This window comes from Lolium perenne, chromosome 4 (genome assembly GCF_019359855.2).
Source record: "Lolium perenne isolate Kyuss_39 chromosome 4, Kyuss_2.0, whole genome shotgun sequence".
Taxonomy (NCBI): Eukaryota; Viridiplantae; Streptophyta; class Magnoliopsida; order Poales; family Poaceae; genus Lolium; species Lolium perenne.
In genome coordinates this window covers 356,676,314-356,691,155 of record NC_067247.2, presented here as the reverse complement: position 1 = coordinate 356,691,155, position 14,842 = coordinate 356,676,314, and the positions used below count along the sequence as shown (strand labels likewise).

Here is a 14,842-nt window from a genome sequence, read left to right as displayed (position 1 = left end):
GGGTCGCCCTTGAGGACGACGACGAACTCAAACATCACTTGCCGCTCCTCCTAATGCATGTCCGATGATGAAGACGACGACGTCGCAGGCGACGACGAGTGTGCAGCTCTGCCGCGGCCACGACCACGACCGCGACCTCAGCCTCCGCCTCTACCAGACATGGCGTCGACTCTTGATGAGATGGTGGCGGCTAGGGTTGATGGGATTCGTAGCATAGAAAACAAAAAAATTTATACCGCAAGAACGAAAACCAAGCCAAGATGCAATCTAGAAGATGGTAGCAATGAGAGGATCACGAGACTAACCATTGAAGATTTCCAAAGCCTACGAGATTAGATCTCGTTGTTGCAGAAGATGATCACTTGCCGCTTTCAAAAGCGCGTAGAAGATCTTGACGGTGCCACAGTCGGGCAGCACCTCCGTACTCGGTCACACGTTCGGTGTTGATGAAGACGTCCTTCTCCCCGTTCCAGCGGGCAGCGGAAGTAGTAGATCCTCCTCGGAATCCCGGCAGCACGACGGCGTGGTGACGGTGGTGGTGGAGATCTCCGGCAGGGCTTCGCCAAAGTGTATGCGGGAGAGGTGGAGGAGGAGAGGCGGCTAGGGTTTGGGGAGAGGGGGATCTGGGCGCCGGCCAAGGTGTTGGCTTGAAGTGGCCGACCCCCTCCCCTTGCTCCTCATTATATAGGTGGAACCCCCCAAGAGTTTGACTCAAAGTCTTCGAATAAGACCCCAGCTCAAAACTTGCCATAAGGACAAAACCTACCCAAGGTGGGACTCCTACTCAAGGTGGGACTCCCACCCCTTCCTTGTGGGGGGTGGCCGGCCACCTATGGTGGAGTCCACCTGGGACTTCTCCACCCCTTGGTTGGCCGGCCATGCTAGGTGGAGTCCCTCCGGGACTCCACCTTCCATGGTGATTTCTTCCGGACTTTTCTAGAACCTTCTAGAACCTTCCATAAATGCACCGGATCATTTTCAAACTTAGAAAATGACTTCCTATATATGAATCTTATTATCCGGACCATTCCGGAACTCCTCGTGATGTCCTGGATCCCATCCGAGACTCCGAACAAAACTTCGAACTCCATTCCATATTCCATATCTACTTAAACGACATCAAACCTTAAGTGTGTCACCCTACGGTTCGTGAACTATGCAGACATGGTTGAGACTTCTCTCCGACCAATAACCAATAGTGGGATCTGGAGATTCATAATGGCTCCCACATATTCAACGATGACTTAGTGATCGATTGAACCATTTACATACGATACCGATTCCTTTTGTCACGCGATATTTTACTTGTCCGAGGTTTGATCATCGGTATCTCTATACCTTGTTCAACCTCGTCTCCGACAAGTACTCTTTACTCGTACCGTGGTATGTCATCTCTTATGAACCATTCATATACTTGCAAGCTAATTAGATCACATTCCACCGAGAGGGCCCAGAGTATATTTATCCGTCATCGGGATGTACAATATCCCACTCTTGATCCATATGCCTCAACTCATACTTTCCGAATACTTAATCCCACCTTTATAACCACCCATTTACGCAGTGGCGTTTGATGTAATCAAAGTACCCTTCCGGCATAAGTGATTTACATGATCTCATGGTCGAAGGACTAGGTAACTATGTATCGAAAGCTTATAGCAAATGAACTTAATGACGTGATCTTATGCTACGCTTAAATGGGTGTGTCCATTACATCATTCATCAATGACATAACCTTGTTATTAATAACATCCAATGTTCATGATCATGAAACGATGATCATCTATTAATCAACAAGCTAGTTATACAAGAGGCTTACTAGGGACTCCTTGTTGTTCATATAACACATATGTATCAATGTTTCGGTTAATACAATTATAGCATGATATGCAAACATTTATCATAAACATAAAGATATATAATAACCACTTTATTATTGCCTCTTGGGCATATCTCCAACAAGGGTTGGGGTGAGAGGCGCTAGGGTTTGTGTGTGAGGGACGACGAGAGAGCGACCCTTTTTATAGGCCGGAGGGAGGCAGGGGAGCGGTGGCGCTCATTAACGCCGGCACGCAGAGCTAGGCGCGATGAGACGCTTCGTTGCGCTTCTGCGGGAACTGCACAATCCGTGAGCGCCAGTAACTTCCGTCGCGAGGTAGGCGATGGTTAGTTTAAACTTGAATGTGCCGCTGACGTGTCGGTCCCGCCACTCCTCGCGTCGCTTTTCGTTTTGTCTGACGTGCCCGGACCGTCCCCTGTGGGGCGGGGACGGACTCGAGGCGCCGGACACCGTATCGGACCGCGCCGGACAAAAATAGGCTTTGGGGCACGCGACTGTGAGCTTTTTTTTGTCCGCCGCGGTCAAAATCCCTTTGGAGGACGCTTTGGAGGACGCCGGCTGGAGATGCTCTTACATTTCGTACATTTTGTTAAGATCTTTTTTCTTGACTGGAGCAAGAATTTGCAGAAATCCATTGATTATCCTGGATTTAAAACTAGTTTCGCTTACCATTTTCTACCATTTCTGGCTTCGTCGTTTTTTAACCATTTCTTGCTTTCGACTACAACTGGAGTATTTCCAGTTCTAGTTTACAACCCACCAGGCAGCAGCCCAGCTCAGCCCATTCCCATTCCCAGCTCAGCCCAGGCTCAAAAACCCAACTCCACGCCGCAGCTCCAGGCTCCACTTCACTCCCAAATCCCTCGACCAAAATCCCCAATCCCCATGGCGATGAGGCCGGCGCCGCTGGTCGACGACCTGATGCGCGAGATCTTCCTGCGCCTGCCGCCGGACGACCCCAGGGGCCTCATCCGCGCCGCCGCCGCCTGCAGGATCTGGCGCGGCATCCTCTCCGACCCGGCCTTCGCCAGTGAGTACCGCGCGCTCCATGGAGCGCCACCCATGCTGGGATTCCTCTACGACGAACGGTATACCGACGACTGGCCATTCCATGGGGACTACTGGGTCTCCCACTTCGTCTCCACCGCGTCCTTCCGCTCGCCGGCGTGTGAGGACCGCCAGCACTGGCGCGTTCTCGATTCCCGGCACGGCCTCGTCCTCTTCTATACCCCCACACTCGACGCGCAGTTCCTTGTCTGCGACCTCGTCGCCGGCGACCAGTGGGAAATTCACGCCGACCCCAAGTGCTATAGCATCATGTGGTGGGAGCACGACGAGGCAAAGCACAAGTACGCCAGCATACACTGTAATGCCGCGGTACTCTGCGCCAATGACCCATGTGACCACCTCCACTGCCATGGCGGCCCTTTCCGCGTGGCTTTGGTGGGCTCCGTCGAGGATGGTTCAGTAGCCCACGCCACCGTCTACTCATCAGAGACTGGTGAGTGGAGCGACATCAGCTCCGTTCAGAACCCAAATTACATCAATGGCAGGGGGCACAGTGCTGTTGTGGGAAATAAGGTCTATGTCCCCTGTTTGGAGAGTGACAGTGTTGTGGAGTACAATATGGGGGAGCAACAACTATCTGAGATTGATGCCCCGTTTGAGGACCAGGACCAGAACCAGCCCTACATTGAACTCATGGGGGTGGAGGACGGCATGCTGCTGTTTGCGTCCGTGGTGGATGCTAGACTCTACCTATGGTCAATGGAGGCTGGTCCCAGCGGAACTGCAGGATGGGCGCGACGCTGGGTCATCGAGCTTGAACCGTTGCTCCCTCCTGATGCCGTCTCGGACAAGCCGGACGACGTCTTGCCAGTTGGTTTTGCTGAAGGTGTTAGTGTCATCTTCCTGGGGACAAGGAATGGGATGTACACAATTGATCTCAATTCAGGCAAATGCGAGAAGGTGCACCAGATATGTTTCGAAAAGGTCATGCCCTACATGAGCTTCTACACCGGAGGTACAAACTAGGCTCGTAATCTCTTCTTCAAACATGTAGATGAACCCATGAACACTAAAACACACCATTGACTCTTATTTCAGTTCCCACTATCTCCATGAGTAGATAGATATTTGTATGCAGATCTACTCGTCTTTTCCGGTTTTCTGTTTGATTGTAGAACCCATCCTTTGTATTGTTATATTATTCAGATGTTTATGCTGCATATCTGGTTGACAGTAGGCAAACTATGAGTAGTCTTGTGATTTTCCAGCCATGTTGTCTTTGGTCTTGTGTTGATACTAGCCAGAGGAAAAAATTATGTACTAGCTGTTTGGAATTGTTCTTAGGCGGCATAAGTAGGCAGCTGTCCAGAGAAGTTGAATATCCTTAGAATATCAGTCTTGTGGTTATTATACCAATTATATACAAAATGAAACATGGTTTATTCTCTTGTGTTCTAAATATATGTTCTTTCAGATTAGGGATTGAGTATTCTTTTGCAAAATATTTGCATATTATTTCAATATGTCGTCATTGACCCAGATGTGGCAATCACATATAGCAGTATATTGCCCCTCCCATTTACAATTTTCTTTTCTATCTAATTTCATGCTTTAAATGTCATCCAAATTGTTAGCAGATGAGCGAGAAGGCAACTATCTCTTGCAAGTTCTTTATTTCGTTGGTGCTGTATGTTCCGTTGGCTGCTCTAGTATATATGTTGCGCTGATTAGGCCTTATGAGTTGGTTAACCTAGTCAAAACTTTGCCTCTCACGCCCTAACATTTCGTAGAGAAATTTGCAAAACAATTAAGTGATTAGAGCTTTGCTGTGAGTCAAGAGGTCTCAGGCACCCAAACCTCCTTATGGTGTATTGGAATATTGGATAGGATAATCTTGTCCCACGTCTGCACTAGACACTTGCCCAGGAGCCTGCCCAAATGAAAGAGATGATTCCATTGTGTTGACCTCTAATATTGTATATAACAGATCGAATCATGTTGTGCTGTGGGTACTTCTTGCTATTGCTTGGCTGATTGGGACAGCTAAAATGAAATGATTTTGCGGGGCAAAGTTTGCTCCTCCCCTACTCGTCATATAATCTGATGAAGGTTTGTCTCTTATGGTGCAGCATGGGGGCAGTTGCTGACCTTGGAGTAAGCTTCATTCACAGTTGTTGGTGCTAAGAGGATGGATCTGTTTACTTTTGCTGCCTAGGAAGAATTTGAAGCAAACTTTGGTGTCTCTGTTGCTGGTTGTGGTGGACAGTCCGTTTACGCTGAATGCGCTTTTGTTCTATTAACTTGAGTTTGTTCATCTGCGTTTGGTGCACAAAGCAGTCATTCAGAAGAAATGTTGATCTACTTGTGGTGGACAGTGTGGTTAAGGTGGAGGCGCTTTTGTTCTACTTTTTCTTGTGCCAGAACTTCAGTTCGTTAGGCTGAATTTTGTGCAACTCGAAACTGTCTGTCAGGGAGAAATTTTGATGACGGGTTGATGGTTTTGTGGCATGAATTGGTGCAAATTGCTCATGTTCTATACGTTTGAAGAGAGTGGATGCTGTCATCTTTAAAACACACTTTTCGGGATTTACAACGTAAAGTTTCTCTATGCAGTAATACATTTAGTGGCAATCTAAAATCCCCACCAAATTTCATGTGTTTCTGTGGCTCCTTAATCACAATATGCATTTGAATATGCTTTTTTGGTGTGTTTCTAACTTCTTATTTGATTGCCCTGTGACCAAGCTGTGGTGCCTGTACTTTCTGAGTTTGTTCAGATTGAGGTGGGGACATGTTGAATATGTTGCTGTACGCTGGCTTAGCAATAACAAGAACGCTACTGTTGATATATTCATTTTGGTAAAACAACCTGGATTGAAATGTCAAAAAGAAAGGCAACTGAAGCTGAAGATGGAGGAGAAAATGCAACTCAGATGGTCGAGTGCCTGGATGCTTCTTTGTCTGACGGCTGCTATAGAGAGGGGTTTGAAGTGGAACCAATTGGTAATTATATGCTTCTAATCGCCATTTCAGAATCAGTTCGACTCTTATCGTTCTGTTTCGTAGTTGCCATACCTAAGAGCATGTCTAACAAACCCCTTAAAAGGGCCAAACCCATATAATAACCGTCGAAATACGGGTTGGGCTCTACCCTACCGTCTAGCAGGCCCCATAAAAATGGCCCCCGCGTCGATTTTTCCCGGTTTCGATTACGGGGCGGGTCTTCGCCCCCTACTTGTGCGGGGTGGGAGCGGGAATAGAGGGCCAAACCAGTATCCTCCCCTCCACTGCGCGCGAAGGGTTTCAGCAAAACCCAACCGCCGCCACCGCCGCCCGATCTCCTCCGCCCCACCCTTCCTGGCAACGACACGGCCGGATCCCACTGCCATGGATCCTCCGCAAGGGCCGCCGATCGTCGGCGGTGCACCTCCTTCGGCCGCGGTGGTTGATGTCCCCGTCGGAGGTCCGCCAAACGCCGGCGACGTGTCGGCAATGATCTCCGCCACCATCCCGTCGAAGAGGAAGAGGCTTCCGAAGCAATTCTTTGAAGCCCCTGCGGCGGCCGCAGCTCCGCCGGCCGCAGCCCCGCCGGCTGCCAAGAAGGGGTGCAGGATGAAGACGAAGGCGGCCGGGCCGAGGGGTGCCCCGCAATCCAAGGTGAAGACAAAGGCAGTCAGCCGCATCAGCCTCGCGCCTCCACCGTCTTCCAAGGCCACGGCCCCTCCTCCCTCCGTTCCGTCCGCGGCGACGCCCGCGCCGCCGCCACCCTCCATGGACGTAGACAAGGTGTTCGATGTTGAGTCCACAACATCGTACATGGACATGCTCAACGAATCCGCGGTGGACTTGGACGCCGGCATCGATGCGTTCGATGGGGAGAGCAACGTCGAAGAGATTGATGACGAGGAGGAGGATGAGGATGACGAGGAGGTGGTTGAGGTTGATCCGGCTGCCGCCGGTTCTTCCTCGACGCCGAAGCCACACATGGCGAACTACAGCGAGATCGAAGACGCGATCTTGGTCCGTGCTTGGAGTAAGGTGGGGATGGATGAGTGCACCGGAGTGGATCCAATGTCTTCAACATCTTCCTAAGTGGAAGTTGAGGGACATCGAACCAAAGTGCAAGAAGGAGGCCCTGCTCACCATGGATGATGAAGCGTAAGACATGATTGCGAGAAACGCCGGCAAGCCCGAGGGCAACAAGAAAGCCAAGGATATGGTGAAGGTAGAAGGAGAAGCATCTAGCTTCCGGGAGAAGTTGGATCAACTCATGAAGTCTAAAGAGGCATTGACGATGAAGACATTGGAGACCAAGCTCCTCATCACCGAGAAGAAGAAGGAGGTGAAGCTTGCCAAGGTGGAAGCAAGGCGGGAAGATGCCAAGGTGAAGCCCGAGCTGGACTTGAGGATGATCACACTCAAAGAATCCAAGGCCATGAAGGAGCTCTTGGCCGTGGAGAGGGAAATCATGATGATGCGCACCGACGGCATGGACGAGGATCAGCTGGCGTGGTGGAAGGAGACCAAGGCGGACATCATGGCGAGGAAGAAGGTTGCGCGTGAAGCTCATGCTGCAAGTGCTCTTGGTTCGTCGACTCCTCGAGGTGAGTCTCCGGCGAGTGGTGGCGTCGGTGGCGATGGACTCGTTGATGGTTGATCACATTTGGGAAGTTGCCGCTGGCGATGGACTCGTTGATGGTTGATCACATTTGGGAACTTTCGTGGCTTGAACATTGGCTATGATCGCGTTGTGATATTAAAAACTATGAATTAGGCATCACATATTTTGGATGTGCTATATTTGATCTGAAATTGTTGTGCAAATTGTTGTGCAAATTGTTGTCTAAAACCCTGTTTTGAGGGGTCGGCAACTCGTTCGAGCTATCTGTTTTACGGGGTGGGGAGGGTTCTGCTAGCTCGGACGAGTTTTCGGCCGATGAAAAATGAATACAGGGTCCTCTAGTCGCGTTTTAAGGGGCAGAAAATACGGGTTAGACATGCTCGGGTCTGTTTGGATTTCCTTCAAAGCTAGCCTAACCAATATATTGGTCATGCCCACGATATTTGCTGCCGTTTGGATTGCTACCAACTTTGGCTCGCCCGACCAAACCTGGGCGTACTTGTGTGTTATTTCCGCCAGCGACGTGGGCGAACTGCTGGCGCAGAAAACCTGCGCCAAAAAGTTGGCAGCCAATATTTTGGTTCGGCTAGGTGGGGCTCAATCCAAACGCACCCTAAGGCACTGAACGGTCAAAGCTTAATGGAGTCTTTAGCGTTCGTGGCCCAACCCGCGGGCTGCCTGCCTCTTCCTTCGTACCGCCCCAAGCCAGCCCGTTCTATTCTCATGGCCCATAGGTTGGGAGTATCGATATACACAGGTCGATTACTCAAAAAAAAAAAAATCACTCGTGAGTCGTGAGCTACACGCCGCGGCGGCGCTCCTCCTCGGCTCCCACCGCTGGACGCCAACTCGCCCCCAAATCCATCTACCAAAACTCCAACTCCAGCGACGCCTCCTTGCGATGAGCCTGCCGCCTCCGCCGGAGCCCTGCCCCGGCTCGCCGGCGGCGCTCGCAGACGACGCGATGCGCGAGATCTTCCTGCGCGTCCCGGCGGACGACCCCAAGAGCCTCGTCCGCGCCGCCGCCGTCTGCACGACCTGGCAAAGCATCCTCTCCGACGTCGTCTTCACCCGCCAGTACCGCGCGTTCCACGGGGCGCCGCCCATGCTCGGCTTCCTCCACAACACACTCCAGATGAACAGACGCTACGAGGAGTACGTTGTGTCCGACTTCGTGTCCACCGCGTCCTTCCGCACACCGGCGTGCCACGAGCGCCAGCATTGGCGCGCCCTCGACTCCCGACACGGACTCGTCCTCTTCCACACCCCTAGTAAAACTAAAAGGGACGGGGACTTCGCTATCTGCGACCTCCTCACATACGACCAGTGGAGAATCAAGGTCAACGATGAGTGCTCCGACATCTTCTGGCATGACCGGGACAACGAGGGCGTACTGTGGAACGCTGCGGTGCTCTGCGGCAAGGACCGGTGTGACCACCTCTACTGCCATGGCGGCCCTTTCCTCGTGGCCCTCGTGTTCTGCGACAAGGGACAGACCACAACCTTTGCCTCTGTCTACTCATCGGAGACTCATAAGTGGAGCGACATGATCTCCGTCGAGGAACCGAATGCCATCAAGAAGTCGGGCCACATTACTGTTGTGGGAGATAAGGTTTATTTCCAGTGTGAGCGTAGCGAAAGTATTGTGGAGTACAACATCGGTGAGCAAGAACTATCGGTGATTCATCTGCCGATTGAAGATGAGGACCTGCCGGACGTTGAACTCATGGGGGTGCATGACGGAATGCTGCTGTTTGGGACTATTGTGTGGCCTAGACTCTACCTCCGGTCAATGGAGGCTGGCCCCAACGGAGCTAAGGGATGGGCACGCCACAGGGTCATCGAGCTCAGACCACTGCTCCCTCCTCGTGCCCTATTTTTAATGTCGGTGGTCGGTTTTGCGGAAGGTGTTGGTGCCATCTTCCTAAGTACACAGGATGGCGTGTACACAATTGAGCTCAGTTCGGGCCAAAGCAAGAGCGTACACAGTAAGCCAATCTTCGGAAAAGTCATGCCCTACATGAGCTTCTACACTAGAGGTACTATACTAACCAGCCTCGTACTAATTTTTGTAATATGCATATGAAGTCTTCAAGACTAAACGTGAAGTCATGAAGTTTGACTATGTTGATGAGTATGTAGAGTTCTTATTTTCATTTCTCTGCATAACTAGATAGACAATTGTATGTAGAGTTTCAAGTAGTTGTGTGGAATCTGCCTTATGTGGATTAACCAAGCAGTTTACCAATGAACTCCATCGTGAGTGTGTAGTTGGTCCTGTATGTTTCGCTGGCTGCTCTAGGATATCTGCTTCGCTAGTCAGTCCTTATTGGTTGCTTCACCTAGTGTGAACTTTGCTGATCAGGCCCTAGCATTGCCAGAGCAGTTTGCGAACCAGGTAATCAGAGATTTGTTGTGAGCCAAGAGGCCTTGGGCACCAAACCCCTCTTGCTTAACTAGGTAATTTAATCCCTTGCAGGCCACTAAGTACTTTGCCACGGGAAGTAGTTCCAGATCAACTAATGTTTTGATGAAGCTGCTTCCAGCTTTTACTTGTTTGATTTGGATTGCTAGAAATGAAATGTTTGATTTGGATTTCTAAGTTGACTTGTATTGGCATTAACACATACGAGTATGTTCGAGAATAATTTAGTTTCTTTTTGTTTGGAGCAAAGAAGTTAAGAGAAATTGATGGGTTATCGTGAGTATTCAAATTTCTAGTTTACCAATCATCATATTTTACCATGTCTACTATATTTGTTTCTACCATTTCTAGGTTTTTTTGCATCTTTTACCAGTTCTATTTTCTTTAGGGGGATCTTTTACCAGTTCTGGTTTGCACAAAGTAATCTTTCACCTCTTCTGCTTGATTCTGTTGAGACGTTTATGTAACACATGAAGTCATGAACACTAAACACACAATTGACTATGTTGATAGGTATGTAGAGTTTTTCTTTTCATTTCTCTGCCTAACTAGATAGCCATTATATATATAGTTCCCTGTAGTTGTGTGATGATGTATGTTTTGCCGGCTGCTTATGTGTTGCAAATTAGCCCTCACAGGTAGGAATTAGGGCAATAGTTAGAGCTTTATTGATCAGGCCCTACCATTGTCAAGGGAAGTTGGCAAAGTAGTAAGGGATCAGAGCTTTGGTGTGAGCCAAGAGGTATCGTGTATCCAAACCTCCTTGTGGTGTTTTTGGTAGAGTAAGAATAACCTACTCCCATGCAGGCCACTAAACACTTACCCAAGGGAAAGGGATGATTTCGTTGCTGTGTCTCCAATACTGTAGTAGTTTCAGACCGAGATCATGTTCTCAACTTTTCATGTGGATGGTTCCTATTATTGCTTAGTTGATTTGGGCATCTACAATTGAAATATTATCTCCTACTTATCAGATCATCTTATGAAGCATTGTCTTGTTATGGTGCAGCATGGGGGCGGTTGTCGACCTCGGAGTAAGCTTCACACGCAGGCGTTAGTGCTAAAACAATATAATCAAATGGTGTCAAGATGATGGATCTGATTACTTTTACTTCCCATATAGAATGTGAAGTGAATTTCGGTGTCTTCTGTTGCTGCTTGTGTTGGACAGTTTGGTTAGGGTGGATGTGCTATTGTTCTACTTATCTTTGTGCCAAAACTTGAGTCTGTTCATCTCACCGTGTGCAACTCAAACTTACAGTCAGCAGAAATTTTAATGATCAGTTGATGGTTTGGTGGAATGAATTGGTGCAAATGTCTGGGGTTACAGTGTACCATCTCTGTGTGCATTATGCTTACACTATTATGAGGTGTTTCCAGCTTATGAACATGCCGCAAAATGCTGGCGCAACCATAACAAGAATACCGTTGACAATATGCTTTTTTAAGCAGCTGTTTCGTGGAACTCAAACTGTCTTTCGGGACCGGTTGATGGTTTTGTGACACAATGCAAATCGCTTCTATATCCTCTGCTGATAGAGTGGATGCTCTTGTTTGGAAACTGCATTTTTCTGAGGTTTACCATATACAATGTTCATAATAGCATAGGCTTCACTTTCAAGGAAACAGAGCATGATTTAGGTATCAAGTGTGAGTCGTCCCACTTCTTCTTTGAATGCCATGTGGCCAAGTTGTGGTGGCCCGAACTTTTCTGAAATACTTCACATTGATTTTGCAAAAGAGTATGAACATGTTGCTAAACGCTGGCTCAGCAATAACAAGAATACTACTGTTGTTATGGTGCAGCATGGGGGCAGTTGTTGACCTTGGAGTAAGCTTCATTCGCAGTAGTTGGTTCTAAGAATGATGGGATCTCTTTACTTTTTTTTTTTTTGCAGGTAAAATAACCGTCCTATTTTTTGCGGGTAGATCTCCTTACTTTTGACGCCCAGGAAGAATTTGAAGTAAACTTTGGTGTCTTCCTTTGCTGGTTGTGGTGGTAGTAGGATTATGTTGATTCCGCTTTTGTTCTATTAACTTGAGTTTGTTCGTCTGAGTTGGGTGCAACTCAAAACTGTCATTCTGGAGAAACGTTTATTTACATGAGGCCGTGAGTCTTGTGAGTTGTGAAGGCGGATGCACACTTTTTGTAATTGTGTTTGCGCTAGAACTCCAGTTCGTCCGTCTGAATTTTGTGCAAGTGAAACTGTCTGTCGGGAGAAATTACGATGATCGGTTGATGCTTTGCTGGCATTGATTGGTGAAAATTGCTCATGTTCAATACATTTGCCGATAAAAGTGGATGTTGTCCTCTTTAAACACAATCTTCTGGGATTTAAAACGTAAAAAAAAAATTCTCTATACAGTAATACATTTTGTGACAGTCTATAATCCTCACCAAGTTTCACGTGTTTCGGTGGCTCCTAGTCACAATTTGCTAGGGTTGCAAGGAAGAGCCCGATAAACCCGCATATAGGTATTCTAAAAGTCAATCTAGTACTCCCTCCGTCCGTTAATAGATGTACAATGGTTCGTCTAAATTTGGATGTATCTATGTCTAAAAAATGTCTAAATACATTTAAATTTAGACAAATTTTTAACATCTAAAAATGGACAGAGGTAGTACAATTTTATGTGAGATTATTATATGTTTGATTTTTGATATACCTATACTGGGGCTTGCGGGATGTCCGCTTTCAACCTTTCACAATAGGCATGTGAATGTTCTTTTTGTGTGTTTCTAACTTGTTACTTGAATGCCCTGTGGCCAACCTGCGGTGCCTGAACATTCTGAGTTTGTTTAGATTGAGGTGAGAACAGATTGAATGTGTTGTTGTACGCTGGCTCAGCAATAACAAGAACATTACTGTTAACTTTGATCATAATACCTGGACTGGAATGACAAATAGAAGGCAGTCCTGAATGTAACTGAAGCTGAAGAATGCAGCTTGGATATGTTATAGAAGGCGGCGGAAAAGCCACAAACCCCATCTAGATTTCCGTCCTCCTCGCCGGTGATACCGCTGGTCCGCTCCGCCTCCGGTGGCCCTAGGGCCTTGGAGGTGTGGCGGACCACGGTCCCTTGCCGGCGGGGAGTTTCCGTTTTTAATTTAGTTTGCTTTTCACTCTCTTTTTTTTGGGATGGTGAGGCGGCAGTGGCTACATCCTGAAGTCAGAATAAGGTCCTCCCCGCCCTATCCTCACTCTGGTAGTGCATCTAGCGCTGACTGAGGGCGCGTGAAGTTGTGTGCCATCGGATCTCGGTCGGTTTTCGTGTTTGGTGGTGTGGTTTCATGTCAGTCTCTTCCGATCTACGGTTGTTATCATTGGCGGTGGTTGCTGCTCTGGTGCGCTGGTCCTTTGGGACCGTAGCACGACGACTTCTCGTTTGTCTACTACAACAAGCTCTACTACGATAAGCTTTGCCTGACTCCAGCGATGGAGGGGCGTGGACAGCGGCGCGCCTTCGGCTCGTGCTAGTGTCTGTAGTTGTCGCTAGGTGATCCAAGTACCAAATTGTAATTTTCTTTACTCTTTGGGCTAGTTGTACTATTGTTGATGATTATTAATAGATCGATGGATTTCTTGCAAAAAAAGAACTTAGATATGTTATGTTTATTTTAGTAGTGACAAAGGTATGATACTACTAGCTCAACTGATATTTGACTCGCTCGATCTCACAGGGTTTACCAAATAACAACAAAAATAAAAGGAAGAATTTGGGAAAATAAAATCATATATTTTAGTAGAAAACAGAAACAAAATTATAAACCGTGCGCACAGAAAGGACCGTAAGGGCATCTCCAACGCGGCGACCCATCCCGCGCCCGCGCGTCCGGATGGGTCCAACCGGACAAAAATACGGCCCAGCGGGCGGACCCATCCCAAAAATGGATGGCCGCGGCGTCCGGGACGACCCAAAGCCGGCCCAAAGCTGGGCCGAGTTTGCGTGGCCGCGGACGCCGATCACTGGCCGCTCGCGTCCTCCCCTTGTCCGCCCCTGGCCCGCCTGTCTGCCTCCCAAAACACACCCACTTCACTCCACTTCCAAAACCTAGAGATGGACGACGAAGCTCCTGCCGCCGCCACCGCCACCATCGGAGACGAGGCCCAGCTCGCGGCCGTTGCCGCTCCTCCCGTGGAGGCGGCTCCTGAACTGGACGCTCCGGTGGTCGTGGAGCCTAGGCCAGTGACGAAGAAGGCGAAGCCTGAGCTCACCGCGGAGCAGAGGGCGACCGAGAGCAAGAAGCGGGGCGACCGGCGCAGGGCGCACGAGCAACAGAAGAAGGATGCCGCTGCCGCGGAGGAGCGGTAGCGGGCGGCGGAGCAGCTCCTTCATCTCAAAACGCAGACGAAGGCGAATGCCATGAAAGAGCATGCCATGCTCTTTTACGGCCACTGATAACCCACAAGTATAGGGGATCGCAACAGTCTTCGAGGGAAGTAAAACCCAAATTTATTGATTCGACACAAGGGGAGGTAAAGAATACTTATAAGCCTTAACAACTGAGTTGTCAATTCAGCTGCACCTGGAAAAGCACTGGTAACAGGGGTGATGTGAAAGTAGCAGTGATATGAGAGCAATAGTTTCAGTAACACAGCAGCAGTAATAGTAATATGAGAGCAATGGCACCAGAAAATAGTTGATACTACTTCCAATGTCATGTAGAACGAGTATATGATGATGAGAGATGGACCGGGGTTCCCAGCTATCTACACTAGTGGTAACTCTCCAATAACAAGTCTTGGGTGAACAAATTACAGTTGGGCAATTGATAGGATTGAAATAGCATTAAGACAGAACATCAAGATCATTAATCATGTAGGCATGTTTCCCATATATAGTCATACGTGCTCGCAATGAGAAACTTGTACAACATCTTTTGTCCTACCAGCCGGTGGCAGCCGGGCCTCTAGGGAATCTACTGGAAATTAAGGTACTCCTTTT

The 14,842-nt window shown here is 48.6% G+C and overlaps 2 protein-coding genes across 2 annotated transcripts; both read left to right on the top strand.

Annotated features, from left to right (window-relative positions):
* Positions 1-2,669: 2,669 nt before the first annotated feature.
* On the top strand, positions 2,670-5,356 carry LOC139829975 (uncharacterized). The gene is made up of 2 exons (XM_071819441.1): positions 2,670-3,863; positions 4,978-5,356. Exons 1-2 carry the CDS (start codon positions 2,726-2,728, stop codon positions 5,004-5,006), a joined length of 1,167 nt encoding a protein of 388 aa, XP_071675542.1. The 5' UTR covers positions 2,670-2,725; the 3' UTR covers positions 5,007-5,356.
* A 3,010-nt stretch (positions 5,357-8,366) lies between these two features.
* On the top strand, positions 8,367-11,387 carry LOC127349197 (uncharacterized). The gene is made up of 2 exons (XM_051374972.2): positions 8,367-9,508; positions 10,904-11,387. Exons 1-2 carry the CDS (start codon positions 8,371-8,373, stop codon positions 10,930-10,932), a joined length of 1,167 nt encoding a protein of 388 aa, XP_051230932.2. The 5' UTR covers positions 8,367-8,370; the 3' UTR covers positions 10,933-11,387.
* Positions 11,388-14,842: the final 3,455 nt, after the last annotated feature.